General features: G+C 32.0%; 1 protein-coding gene across 1 annotated transcript in view; it reads right to left on the bottom strand.

Moving 5' to 3' along the window:
- The window catches only part of LOC113397069 (nephrin-like), a 51,801-nt gene extending 30,597 nt beyond the window's left edge, over window positions 1–21,204 (bottom strand). The window contains exon 1 of the mRNA XM_026635219.2: window positions 20,967–21,204. Coding sequence (XP_026491004.2) covers window positions 20,967–21,099 — 133 coding nt within the window. The 5' untranslated portion in view covers window positions 21,100–21,204. The remainder of the gene's footprint in view (window positions 1–20,966) is intronic.
- Window positions 21,205–22,347: the final 1,143 nt, after the last annotated feature.

Genomic DNA, 22,347 nt, shown 5'->3' with positions numbered 1-22,347 from the left:
TTTAGCTTCATTCCTCTCCTATGCAACCTCGCCTATTTTGTACGAACGAGGTAAGCTTCTGTTGAAAAGTATCTGTTCGAATAAGTAACGGAATGTATATTTTGTTGGTTCGGATTGATTGGGAAAAACGTTGAACATGTTTTGTTTAACATTTCAATGGCGAGTTTTTAGGAACCTAAATTTCGATGAACACATTGTTTTATTTAGTTTTAGTGATGATTAAAAATAAACTAAGTATCCGTAAATATATCTTACTCGTGAATTGTTCGATTCCAATTTAAAAATTGTGTTCGAGTATTCCCACTAAAATTATAGCAAATACATAAAAGAAATTAATTATCTGTGACACAGCGGCTACCGTAAGTTATTGCCTTGTAAATTAAAGGATGAAGGTTGTAGCTGAATAGACAATTATAATTAACAATAATAAAGTAAGTACACTTATTTGAAAACTAGGTGCAAGTGCAAAGATGCGGAACGAAGGTTTTGAACGAAGACAAAACAACCAGTAATAGTTACTACCCACGAAGCTCTGTGCGTATTCCAATATAACAATAATTTACATCACTGAGGTTACCAAACTTAGTACTCATGTTACTCGATTGTATAGAGTCAGTAACTTTCTTGTTTCGCAAAGCATTCGGTTTTACGACGGGAGTTGAAAGCGTCCAAATCAAATAATATAATGGTACTTTTGTCACAAGGTTATTAGGCAATTAGTGTGTTTTTAGATTTACTTAGTGGTACACTCAACAAATATTCTACCGCTAGTATAAATGCAGTCACAAGGAACATAACATCCAAAATTTTGATGATATTTTTTGGCCGTTTCATCAGCCAAGTTACCGGTATGATAAAAATATGGCATTCCTTGGAAAATAAATCTCGATTTTTTCATTCAATTCATAAAAAAACACTAATGTCGAGTTACAATCAACATTTAGTGTAATCCTTAACAACTATATTTTTTTATTTTAAATTAAAATAGTTGGTTCTTAGAGTACGAGTAAAAATAAACATCGATCAATCGAAGAGGATACAAAAAAAAGATAGACATGATGAAAACTTTCCAAAAGGAGAACCTTTGAAGTCTGTAAAAATTATGTTTACCTTGTGTTACGAAGGCTAAACTTAAGAGAGTTTTAAGAACGATCTTAAAGAAACATTCGTGTTATTTCCTTTAAGATAAGAAAACAATTTTGAAACCTGAATTCACTGAAACATTTTATATTTTAAAATATAATATTCCAAAATATCATACAATTTCACAGGAAACATTTAAAACTATTTAATTTACACGTGTAACTTTAAACTCTGAAATGCACACGCTGCGTTTATTGTTTAAGAATTTCGAGAATTTAATATATTTTACTTAAAACTGGCTACACGCTCCAGTACTTATTTGTACAAACCAGTATATCGCTCAAACGAAGATAATAAAGATTATGCAGACATATGTTGTGTGTTTTGAATGTATTCGAATGGAAATAATATAAAATCTCATTCTATTTATTTATATGCAGAATGTTATTTGAAAGTCTGATTTTATATTGAATGGAAATCGAACAACTAAGTTTACGTCGCTGAAAGTTGTTGTGAAAACAGACACAAATTTAATCAATCGATTCCATAAAAATCATTATAAATATATAATCAAATTATAAATCATAATCATAATATATAATTATGATCATGTAAAAACACATAAGAGATACTTTGAGACATTTTCTAATTTGACAATTGTTGCTAGTGTTAACAATGTCTTCACGATTGCTGGAAAATACGATGTATATAATATGTATAATATTTTTCCGTTCATTTTCCGAGCAAATAATAATTATATAGAGAAAATATTTATATTTACCGCTTCTTGTTTACTTCTTTACGATTTAAACTAAACCAAACCTCAGTATTATGGTAATAAAAGTCAAATTAGATTGGCAAAAACGATCATCTCGAGACAAGAATTACATATTTTGTGATGAACAGCCTCCGGAATGGAGATACAGAGATAATTTCCCGCGAGACAATGTCGAGGACTACTTAGCCTTCACAGCCCTTATCTCTTATCTAGTAACACACAAGACACAAATTTTAAGACCTTACAGCAAATACAGTAATAAAAATGAAATAATCCATAAACCGAGTAATATTTTTTTGTTTATTGAATATTGGTTGGTAGACTGACATAGTACCGTGCCCAGTGATATCATCACTAAGAAATATTAACCATTCCTTATAATCTTGGGAACTAAGATGTTATGTCCCTTGTGCGTTCACTTAACCTTCAAATAACATATTTGGCAGTAGTATGCTAATTGGCAGTAGAATAAAGGATGTGTGCGTGTGTGAAAGTGTGAGGGCGATTTCTTTAGGTAAGAATAGCGGGCTTTCACAAACGTCAAACACCAAGAATTATATATATTATCAGAAGACGCCCCTGCTACAGAATTCTATATATTTAAGTTTTTTTTAATATCGCCTATTAATAACTGTGATCACTGCCAAAAAAAATTAGCGCCGTAAAAATCATTCCTTAAATCGCCAATGCGCCACCGACCTTAGGAATTGGTTATGTCCCGTATGTCTGACCGGCTCACTCACCTTTGAAACCGAAATACAACAATACTTAGTATTACTGCTTGGCGATAAGATATATGAAGAGTGGGTGGTATCCTCCTGGACGGACTTACACAAAGAAATCATCAAACATCAAAATATCTTGAACATTAAATTTTAACCAGATCCACAAGACTGAATTAACCGAAATTCTCAAACACTTATGCCGCTAGTAAAATATATAAATAAACGTTCGTGTCTAAAATTTAATTTCTTCATGAAATATTACACATTTATGATAACAATAAAGTTTAACTGTTATAATTAAAGCATTTTCGCTTAATATTCAAATTTCTATATTAAAATATCAGATTGAGTCATGCATTATAATGAAATTTAATTAAAAACTAGCACTTACGTATTTTACTTTTTTAAAACTCTTATTAAAACCAAGGTTCTTTAAGTTACAGGTCACGTAGATCTGTCTTGACCTCATAATCTATAAATACATATAATAAAATTATAACGAGGTCGAGCCTCTATGCGACATATTTTTGAAAATTAATGTGCATTATAGTACAGATATGATTTGGCTCTCTGCGCCTCCTCGCCTTACTTATTTATTTTCCTTTCTTTCACCTCATTTCCCCCCCCCCCCTCTTCCCTCGTTTTTTTCTCAGTTGACGGTATTACCAAATGCTAACACGAGTAATATTACACCTTGACAAATATTTTCAACTACCCCTTCAGGCAATAAGCTGAGCTTTTAGTCGAATTTAGTATATAATATAACGTACGAAAATCCAAACGGGGAATGAATTTATATTAAAAAGATATTTCTGAGCTATTTATTAAATATTTGAGATGAAGCTAATTTCAACGATGTCTTATACACATTTACATATATATATTTTCTACCGATGCTTTGATTACTGTCTAAGATAGAAAAAAGGCTCCAGCTCCTGAAATCCTAAGTTAACCAAATCTTTAGCCAGAAATTGGTATTGATTTTTTCTTTCAAGAAATTCTGAACTGCAGTCCGTAATGTCGCTTCTCAAAAAGCATGGATAGATGTTGGTCTTTCGCCTGATACTCTTAGGTCAAGTGTCCTTTGCCATCAGAGTGGAATATGAACGATCAGGAATAGAGACGCCCTTTGTTCGCTCACACTATAATATACGGTCTTCTCAGTTAATATAAGGTAATATTGTACATTATATACATTAACTTGGTACCATTTCTAAAACCTATTACCAAAAGAAAATCTTAAATAAACCTCAATCTGTAAAATACTTTCATTTATTCTTTAACACCGATTTCTTACACGACAAAGTATGTCTTTCATACTTTGACATTAATATTTTTAAAGTAATAACTTTAATATTTTCACTATTTTACCGTCAATAAAACAAATTATTATCCATTTACCATAAAACATAAAAATTTAAATTCATAAAATCGTTTAAATTCATAAAAACGTGTTAGTAATAAATTTTAATATAATTCAATTCAAAATATCTCGAACCTTAACTAGTTTCATTAGAAATTTGAACAAGCGTCGACAAAGTTAGAGGAGCACGACCCAACTGGAATTATCTCGACTGTAATCAAGTATTATTGGAACAAAGATAAGGGCATCGGATGCTGGCTTTTGTCAGCAGCTTCTGAAAACGGATATCGTTTGATCTCATATTACTTTTCAGTTTTATGAATTGCAACATAACCTAACTTTATGAAACTAGATTGTATTTCACTTAGTTTTAAAATTTATTTTCAGCAGGAATTTAGACGATCAAACAGGCTAATTGATATTTATTTCCCATAGATACAAATACTTAAAATATGGGCGCAAAATTTCGTTCTCACCTTAAAACAAATCAAATCATTGACGATTTTAATCCGGCTCGAAGGACCAAATTCATATCACAGTCACATTAATATTACTTGGAAATGTAAAAACATTCCAATAAACTAGTTAATTTTAACATAGTTGTTTTTTTTTTTGAAAGATGTAAGCAAAACATTACGAGAAATTTCAAAACTTCAAAAGCATAAGTTTTACGCTACGTTCGAAAAAATCTTATCTTATCTTTTCCCATAAAATTTTCAAATTATTATTAAAACAAATAATAAAATTAAAATGTAATTACATGTTATCTTCATCTAGTTAGCAAAAACTTTGATTTGATCTAACTAAGGTTTATTATTTCAATACTTTGTAAAACAGTTCCAAAGTGATGTTCTTTTAAGTATCTATTTTCATAATCTGCAAAATTCAGTTCGGGTTTATCTCCGCTAAAATTTTAAATTTCAATTTCGTTTACTCCTGATAAATGATTAAACCACTTTCAAATTATTCCATCTTGTATGACCTTAGTAGTCTTTTCGTCGATGTTTAAAGTATCTATTACTTTTAAGCACCAACCATTTCGAAATTTATAATAATTGGATTTGAATTAAAACTGAACATTATATTGTAAGCTTTTGTTTAACTAGAAACTATAATTAAGTTTAACTCATAGTAGATATTATTTACAACAGACAATTCGTATAAAAACTTTTTAATATTCCTTTGAAAAGTAATTCAATCTAGATGTAAAAGGGACTGTGTAATTCGTTCAAGGATTTATGTTACACTAGTATCATATCATATTTAATAGTATTTGGTACACGAGGTTTCTGAAAAAAGGTGCCACCTGATTTTCCTGACTACTGGTTATAAAAAATGACACTGTAAGAATTTTTACCCATCTTATCACTTACATCATCAAAACCCCACCAACCTTTGGAACTAAGATGACGTAATCTACGAAATCAACACGACCCGTTACGTGATGAGTGATACCTAACAAGTAAATTTATAAGTTATTAATTTTATCAATTCCAATAAAATATAATATTTTATACCCCTGCAAGGTATTTGTTTCTATACTGAGATGAAATTTACAATTAATTCGATTCGATTCGATTCGATTAGAAGACATTTTATCCAATGCAATATTACATAAAAAAAGCTGAAGCAAAAAAAACGATCCAAATATTCGTGTCTTATGTCAAATAACTTTTTTGTCCCATTTGCCGTCTAAACACTTTGTCCTTGGAGTAATAGTGCAAAAAGCTTCATTAAAAGTATAACACCTCGCCTTATGGCCTCCACTGCTGACAGGAGGGTTGGTTCGTTTTTAGCCCAGAGGATCGGAATTGCGATTCAACGGAGAAATGCTGCTAGCATTCTTGCCAACATTCCACGCGGTCAAGATTTATACAGTTACTATTTTTAATTCATATCTGTATATATTTAAGGACTTAAGATTGTGTATATTTAAGGACTTAAGCTTCTATAATAAAATTCCGCAGAAATTTTTAACTTTGCCGTTTCATAGATTCAAGTCAATTGTAAAAAATACATCGGTAAAGAAGGCATATTATTCGATACAAGATTATATAGATGATAAAAAAGCATGGAGTTAATGCTTGTTGACTTCCAGGCAGGAGACATAAAATACATATATAATTGTATTTAACTAACATGACTGTATTTTTAGATGTTGAAAAAGAGTAACTACTGAGTTTCTTGCCGGTTCTTCTCGGTAGAATGTCGATAGAAGTCATAATGTAGAATTTACTTTAAATAGTTTGTTTAATGACGATTCAAAAGTGCTTGTGCCTACTTGAATTAAGTATATTTTGATTTGATTTGATTTGTAGAATATATAAAAACGCGTTTGTAATCTTCTTAAAGTATACGAATATAAATAATAATATTTATATTCATTTGACTTTAAGAATTAAAGAGAGATACAATAATTTCATCATATTTAATAAGCTTTGCCCGTTCAATATAGAATATACGCGTCAATATAAAAATACGAATAGCGTTAGTTTTTTAATCACTGTGATTCAATCGGCTATGTATTTGTTGATGATCTTATAATTAAACTATTTTGAAAATAGATAAATACTACAATGTAAGTGTATCCAAAGTAGACACGGATTTTATTTTATTTCTTTTCGTAGTTCCATGTTATAAGTACTAGTTATGACGTCGTGTCTAAGAGATCAGTCGTCTGGTGTTGGATATTAAAAAGCCTATGTGCTAGTGTTGTACAATAAATGTCATCGAATTCCGTTCAATGGTTCGTGAAATCGTAACAGACAATTACTTTCGCTTTTACAATATTACAATAGAAGTATAGATATTGAGACGAAGACAAAGAAACAAACTTAGTACGAAAAAATGGCAGTAGATTTATGATATTTAACTGTTTCGTAATTAAATTACACGGAAACAAAGGTGCTCGGGACAGATAGTTGTTGAGTTAACGAACAAAGGAAGAGTTAAGACAATGTTAATAATGTTGAAATAATGACTTGATATTAATTTGTTATTTCTTTGTAGCTGCTCTTTTACTTACTTTTATAGTAGTCTGGTAATTTGAATCAGAAAACTGGTACACGACAAATTAAATTATGTTTTATGTCATTACTCACGAATTTATATCGCGAATCCAGAAAATATGTAATAATACTAAAATTCACGTCGCTCAGAAACTTTAATGCTCGCATCATAATGAATCGCAGAGTAGAGAAATATTCGTATTGTGTTCTCTTTCCATACCTGCGTTGTAAGCAACTCATTGTTTAATTTATATACACTTCTGCTACGCTTAATTTTAAGTCTGTAAATTTAATCTGAACGTTCAAAATTGAATATTTCAATTAATACGATAATAACTTCGATTTTTCGTATGAATATGTCTAGAGAGGGAGTCGCACTACAAAATCAAGCCAACTGTAACTACTTGGTGTACGTGAAACCTAAGCTTGACACTCGCGAAACGTCGTTTTTCTAGAACTAGTGAGCGTGTACTTTGTAGTCAAGAGTCAGCCGCACACAAGCATTAAAAGTCACCTCTATCGGCGATAATCTGTGGCATTATTATAACAAATATTACTTTATATTTTATTGTACACCACAGAGAGAAAATAAAGAAATGAAACATAGATAAAGCCTAAATAAAAGAAGCGTAAAATTATGGCGACCTTATCGCTACGTAGCGATCTCTTTCAGGCAACGGTGTTGGTGATAGCTCATAGATTATGAGGTGGGTGGTGATGTGATAAAATAACATTAATCTTTTAATATCTTCACTCTTCTCTTCTTAATCTTTCAAAAATATTCTTTTTGAACAAAGGTTGATTTTTATTTTATTCAATTTCTCTAAATTTAACACTCATTTCTATGAAAAAGTAAAAATATGTATGCGAATTTTCAAAATGAAGATGCTCCAGCTATTTATTAAGTGATTTACATATTATCTGTGTAAGAATGTACTTACAGCGGAAAGAGCATTAATCATCGCTCGCTTTCAAGGATAAAAGGTGGGAAAAAAATGCTTCAACATTACAAATGAATTGTCCGTAATTTCATAAACATGTTATTTTGTTACTTTTAATCATTGAGTTTTTATTTCCTTGTCGATAAAACAAGCATGGACATCTCTCTAATAGTCACCACTACAAATTATTTATTTACTAGAGTTGATTGCCAACATAAAGGTGATATCACTTTGAATTAACAAGCAAAATGCGGGGAAAGGAACCGTGATACCACCTTAACCTACCTAATATTACTAGTTAAGCTTGCTTGCTAACAGGTACGGTACAGGCACTGCCATCAAAGTTAATGAGTTTTACTATAAACAATTCTCATTTACAGTCCGGATTTGGGAAGTTGGCTTTCTCATTCATTTGACCTTTCAAAGGAAGGGGAATGTCATACTTCCTTTTTTTAATTAAGATTAATTAAACACTGGTTCCAATAAAATCTTTAGCTAATAAGTTTGAATAACTCGTTAATCTTCATTTTCCATGACTATGTATTGTTTATTTATAATATTAATAAAAAAAATCATGATAGACCAACAGGTTAACTAGGAAGTTCGGGTTCCTCCTTTGGTAGTAAAGAACTTATTATACAAATGTAATCGTGTTTACATTAGGTTATAGTGACGCCATTTGAATTAGGAACATGCATTCTTATAATATAATCAAAAAGTATATGCGTTAATTTGAAAACTTTATTCAAGTGAACACAAAAATTCTACCAAGATTTCTCTTTTTCGCATTTTAAATTACACAGATATTAAATGAACCAGCACTCCTAATATTAGCGACTACGGGATGTTTAATCCTCTATAATTATTGTTTGCGCTGTTATCCCAAAGTTAGATATTTTAACTTTAATTGGTTCAAAGATACAATTTGAGATAAAAGTCAAGCATTTGTTTCCCTTGCCCGAAAGCACTGACAGGACTAATGTATTAACGTGATATCCTATAACACTGGCCTCCCCGCTCCCAACGGGTATTCTATTCTTTAAGGGCAATATTCAACATTACAAAAATCGGTTTGGCAATAATACACTCATCGCGTCACTGCAGCTTGTGACGGCTCGACGCTGTTCACATAGTTTTTAACGAATGCAATCGGTAATCAGCAAAAAATATCAATATATTTTAATTTAAAAAAAAACTTTGAAGCGAAAAAATTCACCTTAAAATCTACTAATAGAAAATTATTTTTTAATGCCTAAATGAAAAAAAAATAAACCAAAATACATAAATAATTAAAAGAATAAATATATAAAAGAAGATGGAACGCGTCTCGAAAAATCTTTTGGTATATTTTCGAAGTTTCATTCATTTTAAATTTCGAATATGTGGCAAGCGTGAATATCGTTGTTTACATATAAATGAAATGAAATATATATATCACAAGATATATAATTATTTGTCAATATTTTTTGTATAATTATATTGGCTGAATGAATCTATCCTTTGACTGTTATAAAAGGAGGTAAATAAAAGGTTTCTATCACAAATCATACAACAAGTAATCAGTTAGCAAATAAAATATTATTCATTATATATCTGTTATTGTATCGTATATTTTTTTTCATGTCATCATAAAACACTTCAACAAATTGGAACAAATTAAATTTAATCTAAATTAAAAAAAAAATCTATTGGCACGAAAAAGTTTTGCAATGTCCTGACAATATTTTGCCTATAAAAATAATTAGGTCACACATTATTATTAATATTTTTAATAGAAATAAGAATCACATTATTTAATAATACTCAACAATGCTTATCGGTAAGAGCTCACTTCGTAATCTCACTCACACATAAATATCATTTAAGTGTTATGTAAGGCAGGACCGGACCGTGAGTTCAGGGGGCCCTGGGCTAATACTATTTAGGGGCCCCACTGACACACCTTAACGTAGACTTGAATTAAATTAATTGAATGAATTTGATTAATTACAGCCTGCGGCTGCAAACCATACGCTCTGTTTAATTTAATAGAATGATGGATTCTTTCGCATTATCGTCTATTTTTGACTTTGACTTGACTTAGCTGGGGCCCCTTGAAGCCACGGGGCCCTGGGCTGAAGCCCAAAAAGCCATACCGTAAATCCGGCCCTGATCTAAGGCATTTAATACGTAGTTATTATAGTCAATGTCATATATCACCTTATGATATTACATGATCATGTTCTGCGGTGAGTTCCAGTCTTTTCCGACGAAATAGCTCTACTGAGAGCCAATTCTGATAATTCTAACGATTAAGATTGGTTCCCGATTCTATTCTGATCCAACTTTATAATTATATTTCAGATTAAAAAAATATTCTAGACTATTCTTCATAAAAATAAACCCATCTGAATCGTAGCTGAGGGCCTATTCTATTAATTTATTACGGTTAAGATACATTCCGATACGGGCAAATTTATGCTTCGATTCGATTGCGATAAAGTGGAAAGTTTTTAGTCGTACTGGCTTAATATATCATAATTGTATATTGGAATTGTTTACTTAAATATTAAACTACATTTGGTTTTTTCTGTTAATGTTTTGTGTAAGCGACGACTATGTGAAATAAAAAAACTTAAAACTACATTAAATATTAAAATATTTTATGTCGAATTTTATAATATTATAATATCCAGAAATAGCATGACATTTTGCCATACAAGAAGTAACATATAAGTGGACTGATATATCTCTTCAACATCTAAAGATATCCTATGCTGAAGGATTTGTCTTATATCAAGACTCGGAGGAGACTATGCTTATTTTCTGTCTGAGACATGAACTTTTAAGAGCATCGAAAATAGAAAATTTCTTTAGACGCAGGGAATGTACTACACTTTTCTGAATTACCTTAATTTGTATGACTAGCAATACTAGAAGGGGACTACTTTATATAGATATCTACATATACATACATGGAATATAAATATAACATTAATCGAACGATACCTACATATATTTCATAATCGCGTGACCACCATCATTATCAAATTAAAAGCTATTTCAAAAAGTTATATACCAAACGCACTAATGAAAGGTTAAGAATAAGTTGATAAAACCTTCGTTTTCACGTTACATATTATAGCATTATTCGTTTTTTTAATGTCACTTGGAGTCAAGGCGATTTATGCTAAGTCTGTAATATATATAATATATATTTTCCCCCGAAGGCAAATGACTCCACTTAAGCCTGACGGTAAGAGGTAGTGGGGTCCAATCGCGAAGACGACCAGTACACGCAGGAATGAACCGCACTAGCCGCCCTCGTCATGCCGGCCCGCAAGATGCCTATTCAGGTCTCGTTTAAAGGTTACATGAGAGGGGAAATATGTGTGCTGGTTCGGATGACTTCGAGGCTGTTTTTGTTACTAACTAACTAGTGTCGCTTATAACGTTATGTCATTGATAAGCGAACTGGCAAATAGACCACCTGATGTTAAGTGCTCATCACTGGCCTTAACCCATAGGCATTCGTGCTGTAAGTTAATCATTCCTCATAACACCTATTCCTCACCAACCTTGGTAAGTAAGGTATTATATCCCATGTGCCTGTAGTTACTCCGACTCACTGATATTACTTTATTAATTGTTTAAATTAATCTATGTAATAACTTCTTAAATTTTACTGTCTAGTCGTAAAACCTTTTCCTTGAACCTAAAGTAATTATTTTGTGTTATTTTTAAAATTATATACTTTTAAAGACTTTTAAAAGAAAGAAAAAGGAGTTTGAAATTATAAGATCTGAACTTTCCTTTCACAAAGTTTTCCTATATCTGTTAGTTGTGCAACGTTCGCGAGATAAGCGTTCGGACCAACGATTACTGTATGTGAGGGTAACAACATTCATACCGATACCAATACAAAAGCATAGATTCAAAATTCAAGAGTTCCAAATATTTATAAAATATTAAAATAATACATTAACTGAACAAAAAAATACAATTTATTTGAAGAAAAAAGAGAAGGAAAATTGTTCTCAAGAGATCTCAAAAAAAAAATCATACATACATGTACAGATATTTTTCCAAACAAACAAATAAAAACCCCCCTGTGTATCTTCTATTGTCTAAATCTAAGGATTTATATATGTTAGTATAGATTCATGTTAAAGAACTAATTAACTTTTGTTCTATCAAATTTACAATAGGGAGTTTTATAAACATTTCAAACATTTAAATAGTTTAAAAAATCACACTTATTTTAATATAAGAAATATGAATTTAAAGCAGACTGTTAATTGATTTTCTTCAAACTAGAAAGACGAGCGTGACAGAAGTTATGCATATAAATTTATTTTATGAAGGCCTTTTGTTCAATACGAATAGTTCCATTTAAATGTCAATCTTTATTTATGTTAACTATTTATGAACTTAATAAAAACTCACTTATTTTAAAGATGTATATTTGACTAAGGGCAATGACCTGTCTGACTGATCAATTACCATAGAGGGTATACAAAGTGAGTACATGTAATATAAAACATACAAAGTGGAGATTTTCGTTTTGTAATGCAGAGAGGCAAGAAAGTTCACGGAATTCTGATTCCATGTGAGATGAACATCCAATCTTAAAATGCAATTTTGGCACCCGACGTGGGGCAAAAAAGACTATTTAAAACTCTCTTAACGATGTTTAAATGTATATTGGCCTATTTATCACGTCATATACTACATATGACTGATTTTGGTGCCAACATCAAATAAATCAAACTATGTAGATGTCGTAGGTACATATATGTATAATCTAGGTGAAGATTTTTAAGCCTACCTAACCTAACATCAAAAGAATCCATCTATCCATATTTTGAAAGAGGGAAATATCTCCGAGAAAACAAACTTTCACATTTGTAATATTAGTAGGACTTCTACGACATAACCTGTATGCTTCGTTACAAATGCTACAACTTTCGAAAGTTTGCCAGAGGATAACCAAAAACTTTATCTGCAAGTCTAGAGTGCATGCGAACCAGCCACTTCAGTTTATTTTAAAATAACAAAATCTTATGTAAAATTAAAATATATTGTGGTTTTTATTTATATTTATTTAATTGATGTTTATATTAAATACTTGTAAAATATTCATAAAATATTTATTATTATCTAAAGGAAGTTCTAAGATTTCTTGAGAAAATAGCTTATTTATTATAGAAGCATTTCAAACTTAAGATCTCGCTCACTAAGTGCACTTGTGCATGCTAAGAACAATATTTTTAACTAGTTTTTCATATAATAATGTTGCCGGGTTTTTACTTATTTAAAATTGTTCCATTTACTAAGATCGACTTACCAACGCAAAAAATAAATTAACAAGCAAAATCTAATTTTAAAAAACAATAGAGCTATCAATATTTTCAGCTTATGATCTTGTTATTTTGCGTCTGCTTCGTCTTCTAGTACTTCTTGTCAATCTGATTATCTGCAGCATTTCATTAACTTGCACTTTAAACTGCTGAGTGATTCTTTATTAAAGTATATTAATTTGTATCTTACAAATTTCAAATATTATTATAAATTCGAAATCAGTGAAAAAGAGAATTTAAACAGAGACACAATTACATAAAAATTAAAGTTTATCAACAACAAAAAAGCAGATTTCAATATCGTAGTTAATTTATTGACAATTACTGATGAGTTCCGTTGTCTGTCTCTGGAACCCATCATGAGATGTTTAAGAATCTTAAATGGAACCATTTCACACCATAATTGAATATAAACATAATATTAATTTGTGAAACCAATAGAAAAAGGTAAATGTTTTTAACAATTATATTTAATAAAGGGAACAGACGCTAAGTTAACGATAGATATCTTATCACATGCAGTCATTTCTTACAGTACCAACACCAATATCTACCATCGGATGAGCTACTTGCAAGTCTAATTACCTACATGAAAAAGAATAATTACTACGCTTCCTTAATACAAACATTTTGTTTATTACGCGTTCTCCGTATACGTCACACACGGAAAACTGACACGTTCCTGAAACTGGAATTAAAGTATCGATAAATAAAGGATTATACGAGACTAATTACCCAATTTATGAGGCTTAATGTTTTATATTTATATTTGATACCATTAGTATCACGCGTGATCTCTCCACCCATACTCAACCGTCCCACGCCGAGTAAGCATACAATATGACAAAGTACGTCCCACACCTTATTTCTTAAAGTATATTTCAGAAGTCCTTTTAAAAGTTAAAAGTGTAAAAAATCGATCGATCAATTGAGCTGAATCTTTACGCTCACTGTTGTTGCTCAATACAGTCTAGGATGTGTGCCAAGTTTTTTTATTATTATTGTTTAATACAGACAGACTAGCAAATAAGACACCTAGCAGTAAGTCATTCTCATTAGACATTGGCATTGTGAGAAATATTAATCATAATTTCGAACTAATGTCTCACGTGCACGAGGCTCATAATTCACTCATCCTTTTATTGTAATGATAGATAATCCATAGATCATTATTGAGTAGTACCCAAACAGACAGGCTTCCATAAAACTCTACCAGGTAAAATTGATGTCAAAAAGACACCAGAATTCAGACCTGTTTAAAGACAACGAATTTTGTTTCTTATGATAAAATCTTTACATACTAAAAATATTATATATATATATATATAAAAACATTTCTCACATCTCATTACATATATACGTATGAGGCAGAATAAATATGTATTATATTATATAACAGATTTGCGACCAAAACCAATGACCAAAGACGGTATGAATCGTCTTTGCCTTCAAAGCCCTCCCTTGAATATACTCGCCATGTTAATATAGCCAGCACATAAAACATGCGAGTCTTAGCACATTTTATATCATATCCGAACAAATTTGAATTTTTCAAGAACTATATTTGTGTTGACAATTCATCTCGTACTCAAAGTTGGAGCAAATCGTCGTGAGAAAAGCTGCATGTGTTGAAATGAGTTATAGGTTATGTTGCAGTATAATAAATTTGCTAGAAGGGATTGGTTGTTTGGCCTCCATGACCGGGATATAAATGTAGCAAAGGGTCTCCTTTTTTTGTTCAAAAAATGTACGTAAATTGAATAATGTATTTGCAATACCTCGCTGTATCCTTGGAAAAAAAGCACCAGCAAGAATATTCTAGAAACTAAATCAAAAATTTGGTTAGTTAAATTTGGCAGCTTCAGTCAAAAGCCTTATATGCTAGGACTAAAAAAGATTGAACAATATAAAAGAACTATTAAATAGGCTTGAAAAAGTATATATTTTTATTGTACGCTTTGTAAGCGACTTAAATAAATGGTCCAATAGTATCGGCACTTTAACTTGGTGGTAGGGCTTTGCGCTAGCCCGTCTGGGTAGGTACCACCCATTCATTAGATATTCTACCGCTAAACAGCCAGTATCCAGTGTTGTTGTGTTCCGGTATGAATGGTAAGTGAGCCAGTGTAACTACAGGCACAAGGGACATAACATCTTAGTTCCCAACATTGGTGTCGTAAGGAATGATTAATATTTCTTACAGCGCCATTGTCTATAGGTGGTGGTGACCACTTACCATCAGGTTTCAGGCCCATTTGCTCTTTCGTCTACCAATGTCATAAAAAAACACTCATAGAATATGTTAAAAACGAGAAAAAATTATAACATTTTATGAAACAAGCAAGCTTTATATAAGTAAGCTATAACAGCTCAGTGAAGCTACCACCGGGGTAGCTTCACTTAATATAGTTTGTTAAATGACAATTCAAAAGTGCTGTCTTTAATTATGACAATATAAAAGCCTACTTGAATAAAGTATATATTTTTTATTTTGCCCCTGTCAAGTCAAGTGAAAATAAAAACCAATTAGGTACCTTATAATAGATTCAAAAGTTCGTGTGTTTAGATGCTTATTCTACAATCACGCAAGTTTTCGGACAGAATCTGAACAAATTATATTTTGTTTTTATTAAAAAAATGTAATGTGGCAATATTTATAAAAAAAAATCAGATATCGTGTTCAAACGAATTGGCTTTCTCTATACATATATACATATATATATTATGTATTAAATAACAAACACAATAAAACAAAATTACGTTTGGAAAACAATTAAATAAAAATAAATCAAGTTATTATATGTGTGAATTAAAACAATAAGTAATAAATATATTAAGTTAAAATAGTTTTTATATAACCTTTAAAGACAAAAACAGCTAAGGGAGGACAAAGTCAAGTTCAGGGCTTCACTGTAGCATGCGAAAGTGATCCCGTGGCTCTCGCCGAAGAGACTGAATGTATCGGGACGCACTCAGCGTCCAGGGCACTAGCAAGTCTCACATTCCACGTGACGGAAACGCGTAACGCGTTCCTCCGATGAAATAAAAACAAAAGGATAGAGTCGATTGGAGAGTACATAATGCTTTTTTTCTTACGTGACAATTTCTTCCAGTTCACTCACAACTTCGTTCCAACAATTAGAAAAAAACAATGAAGCATTTATAAAGGATGATCTGTTTAGAGATAACTTATAATATCTCTAAACAGAACAATGTATATATATTTAAAAGTCAATGTCCCGACAGACTATCGACGCACAGCTTAAACTAGATTAAGTTCTTTGTCTTGAGGAGAAGGTCGTTTTGTAATTAATGTCTAACATAAAGGCAGAATTGTGTGAAATTTTGGTCTAAAGGAGGGCGCTGTAGAACTTTGATTAACTTCATTTAGTCTACCAGTTCAAAAGGACATTATTTTCAACACAATACGAGAAATAAATATGACGATGGTGGTGATATAAGTTTTTGGGATTAGACAAACGTATCCTTAAACCAAATAAAGCATTTAAACCATTTATTTTTGCACATGCACTACAATGATTATACACAAGAAAATAATTAAATTCAAGGAATACAGTGTAGGTAGCAAGGGGTTCATCTCAATATATGCTGTGCTAATGCACAACAATGATTTTCAGATGGCTGACTGACTATTGAGTGAACATAAACAAAAACGCGCGCACACGAAAATTAAAATAAAAAAAATCCTTTGAAAAGCGCCCTAATTATTTATGGTTTTAATAGCACGAAGGCGACGGATGCTCTGTTCTCTTTAATAAATAATAAAAATTTATCCGATTGTGATGAATCTTTGGTGACTTGATCCACGATCACGAAGATAAATGGCCCAACAAGAATACACAGATAGACAAGAACTGCTCTTTCAACGTTTGTATTTCAATAAGAATATCTTATGTTACCTTATTCTACCCGTGCAAAGACGGGACGGTCAGCTAGTTGTGTATAAAAATAAAAAATAAAACGATCCACTCAACACTGAACGCTCGAGTTCCGTATCTAATGAAATGTAAACAAAGAAGTGCTTTACAAGTTTACACTCATGAGAATAGTCTTTGTTTGTTTCAGCTTGGAAGGAATACGGAATGGTAAGTGAACTATGTGAACTTACCTTACTTACCTCAGGTAATTCGTAATTATCTTATCACTTAAATAATTGGGTATATATCCTTTATCTATTTATTGTATAAATGAAATGACATATCGTTAATTGCAATTAGTGAACAATTTAATGTCGCTTGTACGATAAGCTGCTCCGCGCGGCTCAAACCGCGTGCCGCCCGTAAGTCGTAGCGTGATGTTATTATATAAACTACAACATTTTTCAATTAATTTTATATTTATGGTAATTTTTTTTTAGATCATACTAAACGATCCACAGATTACCGCGTTCAAAACAATTTCCACAGCTTTAAATATTACATTACATTACATTAACAGCCTGTAAATTTTCCCACTGATGGGCTAAGGTCTCCTCTCCCTTTGAGGAGAAGGTTTGGAGCATATTCCATCACGCTGCTCCAATGCAGGTTGGTGGATATACATGTGGCAAAATTTCAATGAAATTAAACATATGCAAGTTGTTTTCCTTCACCGCCAAGCACGAGATGAATTATAAACACAAATTTAACACATGAAAATTCAGTGGTGATTGCCTGGGTTTGCACCCGTAATCATCAGTTAAGATGAACGCGTTATAACTAATGGGCCATCTCGGCTCCACTGGGCCATCTCGGCTCCACTGGGCCATCTCGGCTCCACTGGGCCATCTCGGCTTTTAATATGAAGTATATATATGTATATATTTAAAAAAAGAGAAGTGTCATGGGGACTGTTGTAATGAAGTTACCATAGCTACATATTGTATGTTTAATAATAGACACAATAAAAAAATTTAACAATATTATGTTAGAACAATTATATATAATAAAAATACCGTATGAATTAAAACAAAAACAATAAAATAATTTTATATAATATCATATACATTAGAAATAGAAAGAGGGGAAGACCGCCTGGAGCGGTCATAATGCATTTTCCTTACGTAAGTATTTCGGCTAATTCGAATTTCGAACAAAAAATATGACGTAACCTTTAAAGTCAAATTAACTATTGTTAATGTTATTGCGAGCGATGTAATGAACGCCACGCAGAACGGTATTACTCTCATAACGACAGGTAACGCTATGCTATAAGAATCGTTTGGTTCACTGGGTTTTATGCAGGGAGCATATACTCCAAATAATACTGACTTCTTTTATAAATTATAATTACAATATCGTGCATTGTTCGGGCTGAAAATCATTCTCTGGGTCAGATATTATTTGCACAGAATCACGCATTGCTTATTTACTACATCAACGGAGAAATAATCAAGTATAATCAGAAGTGTCAGTTACGTCTTGTGAAGGACTGTTGGCCTTTAGAACAGAAAAGAATTTGAGTAGACTGTGGATCAAGTAACTTAGGATGTCTTCCATGGGCTAAGTGGCAGAACCCAACTGGATGCGGAAAGTGGAAGAGTAGATGGACCATCTGGAGGTGAAGACTGTAAATCTAGTCTAGATATTGAGACAATACCAGAAAATATGCAACGTGAAGCATATAAATTATATCACAAAGGCCCGTATGATTTGTTCACACATCCACGTCCGCAGAACCGAATCAGTTTATCTGTTATCTGTTCATGATGTCAAGAATAAATTGCCTGAACTTCAGATAGATCTGTATTACGCAATCCCTCGGGTCCATATCATAACGCCCTTATCTTTATCTAAATTCGGCGCCACACATGCGAGAACCTTATGAAGTTTTATACATGTGTGTTAAACATATAAAAACACACACGCCGACCGAAAAGTTAACATTTTTTGTGCCTGTTGCCACGTCACGACTAAATCACTGAACTGATCGTAGTGAAATTTGATATTGAGGTGGCTGGAGCTTGTCATAATATACGAGTTTTATTAAAAAAAAACCGACGTGGATGGAGTAGCCAGGAACAACGCGTTATTTTTTTTTTTTTTATGATATCGGTAAGCGGACGAGCAAATAGGTCACCTGATGGTAAGTGGTCACCGCCCATAGACAATGGCGCTGTAAGAAATATTAACCGTTCCTTACATCAGCAATGCGCCACCAACCTCGGGAACTAAGATGTTATGTCCCTTGTGCCTGTAGTTACACTGGCTCACTCACCCTTCAAACTGGATCACAACAATACTGAGTAATGCTGTTTGGCGGTAGAATATCTGGTGAGTGGGTGGTACCTATCCAGACGGGCTTGCACAAAGCCCTACCACCAAAAAATCGTTATATATGAATTGAGACAATAAGTTATATATATATACGTATTTTATAATTTACATTAAAATTCTATCGACTTAGATTAGCTGATTTTTTTATACAATGCTTTAATATTGAATTTGAGTGAAATACTTTAACACACAGTAAATTCATTATTAAATTAAATTGAAGCAAATTAATACCCGTTTAAGGTTATACCCGGCTGTCATTTACCTACTTGATATAATAAACACAAATTAAGGGCATACATATAATTCCTTTATATTAATAAGTCTACCCGGCTTTGAACCAACAATGTTTGGTTAAGATTTACGATTGAAGCATTGGCCCATCTCGACTTTTTATACATCGACTACTATGGCAATAAAGGTCCTTTACAATTGATAGGTCTTAATAAAGATTAACAATATTATATTTAATGTCCCCAAATGAAATCCATATTCAAGTAGTCAGCATTAACATGATCACCCTAGACACAGTAGCCATTTTTTAACAGATAATATAAACAGAAAAAAGTAAGCCAAAAAATAAAACGTAAAATTTATCATTTACAATCATTATCATTCAATTAACATTTAAGTAAGGGACTTTGATCATTTACACATAAAAATTAGTACTTTCGTATAATATTACACGTCAAAATAACAAATGAGAATTTATATGAGAATAAAATTTAGTATTACTATTGATTGTATAGTATAAATACATATCCATAATAATGTCCGTACTAAAATTTAAAATGGGTGTAATAAGATGTTTATTTTAAAAGAATATATATATCCTCTAAGCGGTACCCACCTGTTCCAATCTAAAACATCTCACACTTAAAAAAAATTCGTCAAAAACTATCCAGTCGATATTAAGTTGTTCATATTATATCACACACATGTACAGAAGAACTATATATAGAAAAGTCAATATAAAAAAGTGAACTTCCCAATCCACTCATCCTTGAGCAACATTTGTGATCAGCTATACTGACTGCAAGTAAATTGCTACATTGTATTTCTCGTAATCTGGGGAACGCCTTCGCGATGATCAGTGGAAGTCAGACGATTTTATTGTATACACGCTTTATATCAATAAATAACTATAAAGTTTAAAAATATATATATATATTATATTAACCAAAAATGCCTCTAAAACAACGACTACAAAAACAACTACAATACAATCTGTATAGAAGTAAAATAACATAAAATTAAATCAATGATTAAAATATTACTAAAGAAATTAAGAATAAAATCATATATTTTCAGAATTACATACCAATTAAATATTCTAAATTATAACACAATAGTATCCCTACAAAATATATTAAAAAGACAATAACCACATTATTTACATATAAAGCGAACGAATCATTCAACTGCAATATCATATAAGTCTTAAGTCCCATACTTACTAGGTAAGTCCAGGTCACTCATGAACTCCTCCGTCTCCACAAGCCCCCGACCCATGGTTGATAAGGCAACCAAAATCACTAAGCACTGCATACAAACGCCCGACTTGCCCCACGCAACACCTATTCGCTCCATTTAACACACTTTAAACCATCTTCAAGTAAACGTCACATCTCAATATTGTTTTGGTTCATAAACGGCTATTAACACGTAATTGTGTACATATCAAAATCGTCTCGTTAAGTTGCGTGCGTGCGTTACAGCGGCGCGCGGCGAACTGATCACATCAACCGATTTAATATTAAAGCTGAAAGCGCTCCGTTATAAACAAGTTTATTTTAAATCGTTATTAATTCACACTCTCATTGCGATTGGTTTACAAATAGTTTATTATTTCTTTATTATATACTTATGATATAATAGAGTAGAATAGCTTTATAATTTATACATAGTGTAACATTTTTTTTTTATGACAATGGTTGGCGGACGAGCATATGGGCCATCTGATGGTAAGTGGTCACCACCGCCCATAGACAAAGGCGCTGTAAAAATAATAACCATTCCTTACATCACCTATGCGCCACCAACCTTGGGAACTAAGATGCTATGTCCCTTGTGCCTGTGATTACACTAGCTCACTCACCCTTCTAACCGGAACACAACAATACAGAGTACTGTTATTTGGCAGTAGAATATCTGATGAATGGGTGGTACCTACCCAGACGGGCTTGCACAAAGCCCTACCACCAAGTAACTTATCAACTAATAATTTTATGTCAAGATGACTTAGTAAATAGAAAACGTGGAGTTAACCGAAGTTGTTTGGTTCAAGTCCGGACGTGTTCGACTCACTGTTGCATGTGTTTAATTTGTTAATATAATAAATAAATCATGTCGTATTCTCTGAAAGACAACATTGTGAGGAAATGTGTGGAGGTCCGCTTTAATTCGACCACATGTGTATCTGTTCCACCGACCGGCACTGAAGCTTTCAAGTTGGAAAGACGAGTGAGCCACAGTGACTACCAGCACAAGGGACATACCGTCTTGATTGCTAAGTCTGGTAGTGCATAGCCGGTCTAAAGAATTTATATTATTTCTGATTGATGGTGGCGACGTACATTAAGGTGGTCCAAATGCTAGTCTGCCTACCTATTTAAAACAAAAAATTGAGGAGACCTTGCCTAGAAGTAGGATAATTTATGAGTTGGGACTTAATACTTCAAATTTTATTATGTGCTTGTTAACTTGTTAGACAAAAATATAAACACAAATGTTATTTACCCGCGTCACGTCACAATAATTTGAGAATATTCCACGTAATGTTATTATATACATCGTATATTTTATTAGCACTCCAGATAAGTAAATACAAAATTATAA

Source organism: Vanessa tameamea, chromosome 19 (genome assembly GCF_037043105.1).
Source record: "Vanessa tameamea isolate UH-Manoa-2023 chromosome 19, ilVanTame1 primary haplotype, whole genome shotgun sequence".
Taxonomy (NCBI): Eukaryota; Metazoa; Arthropoda; class Insecta; order Lepidoptera; family Nymphalidae; genus Vanessa; species Vanessa tameamea.
This window is presented reverse-complemented; position numbering and strand designations above follow the sequence as displayed.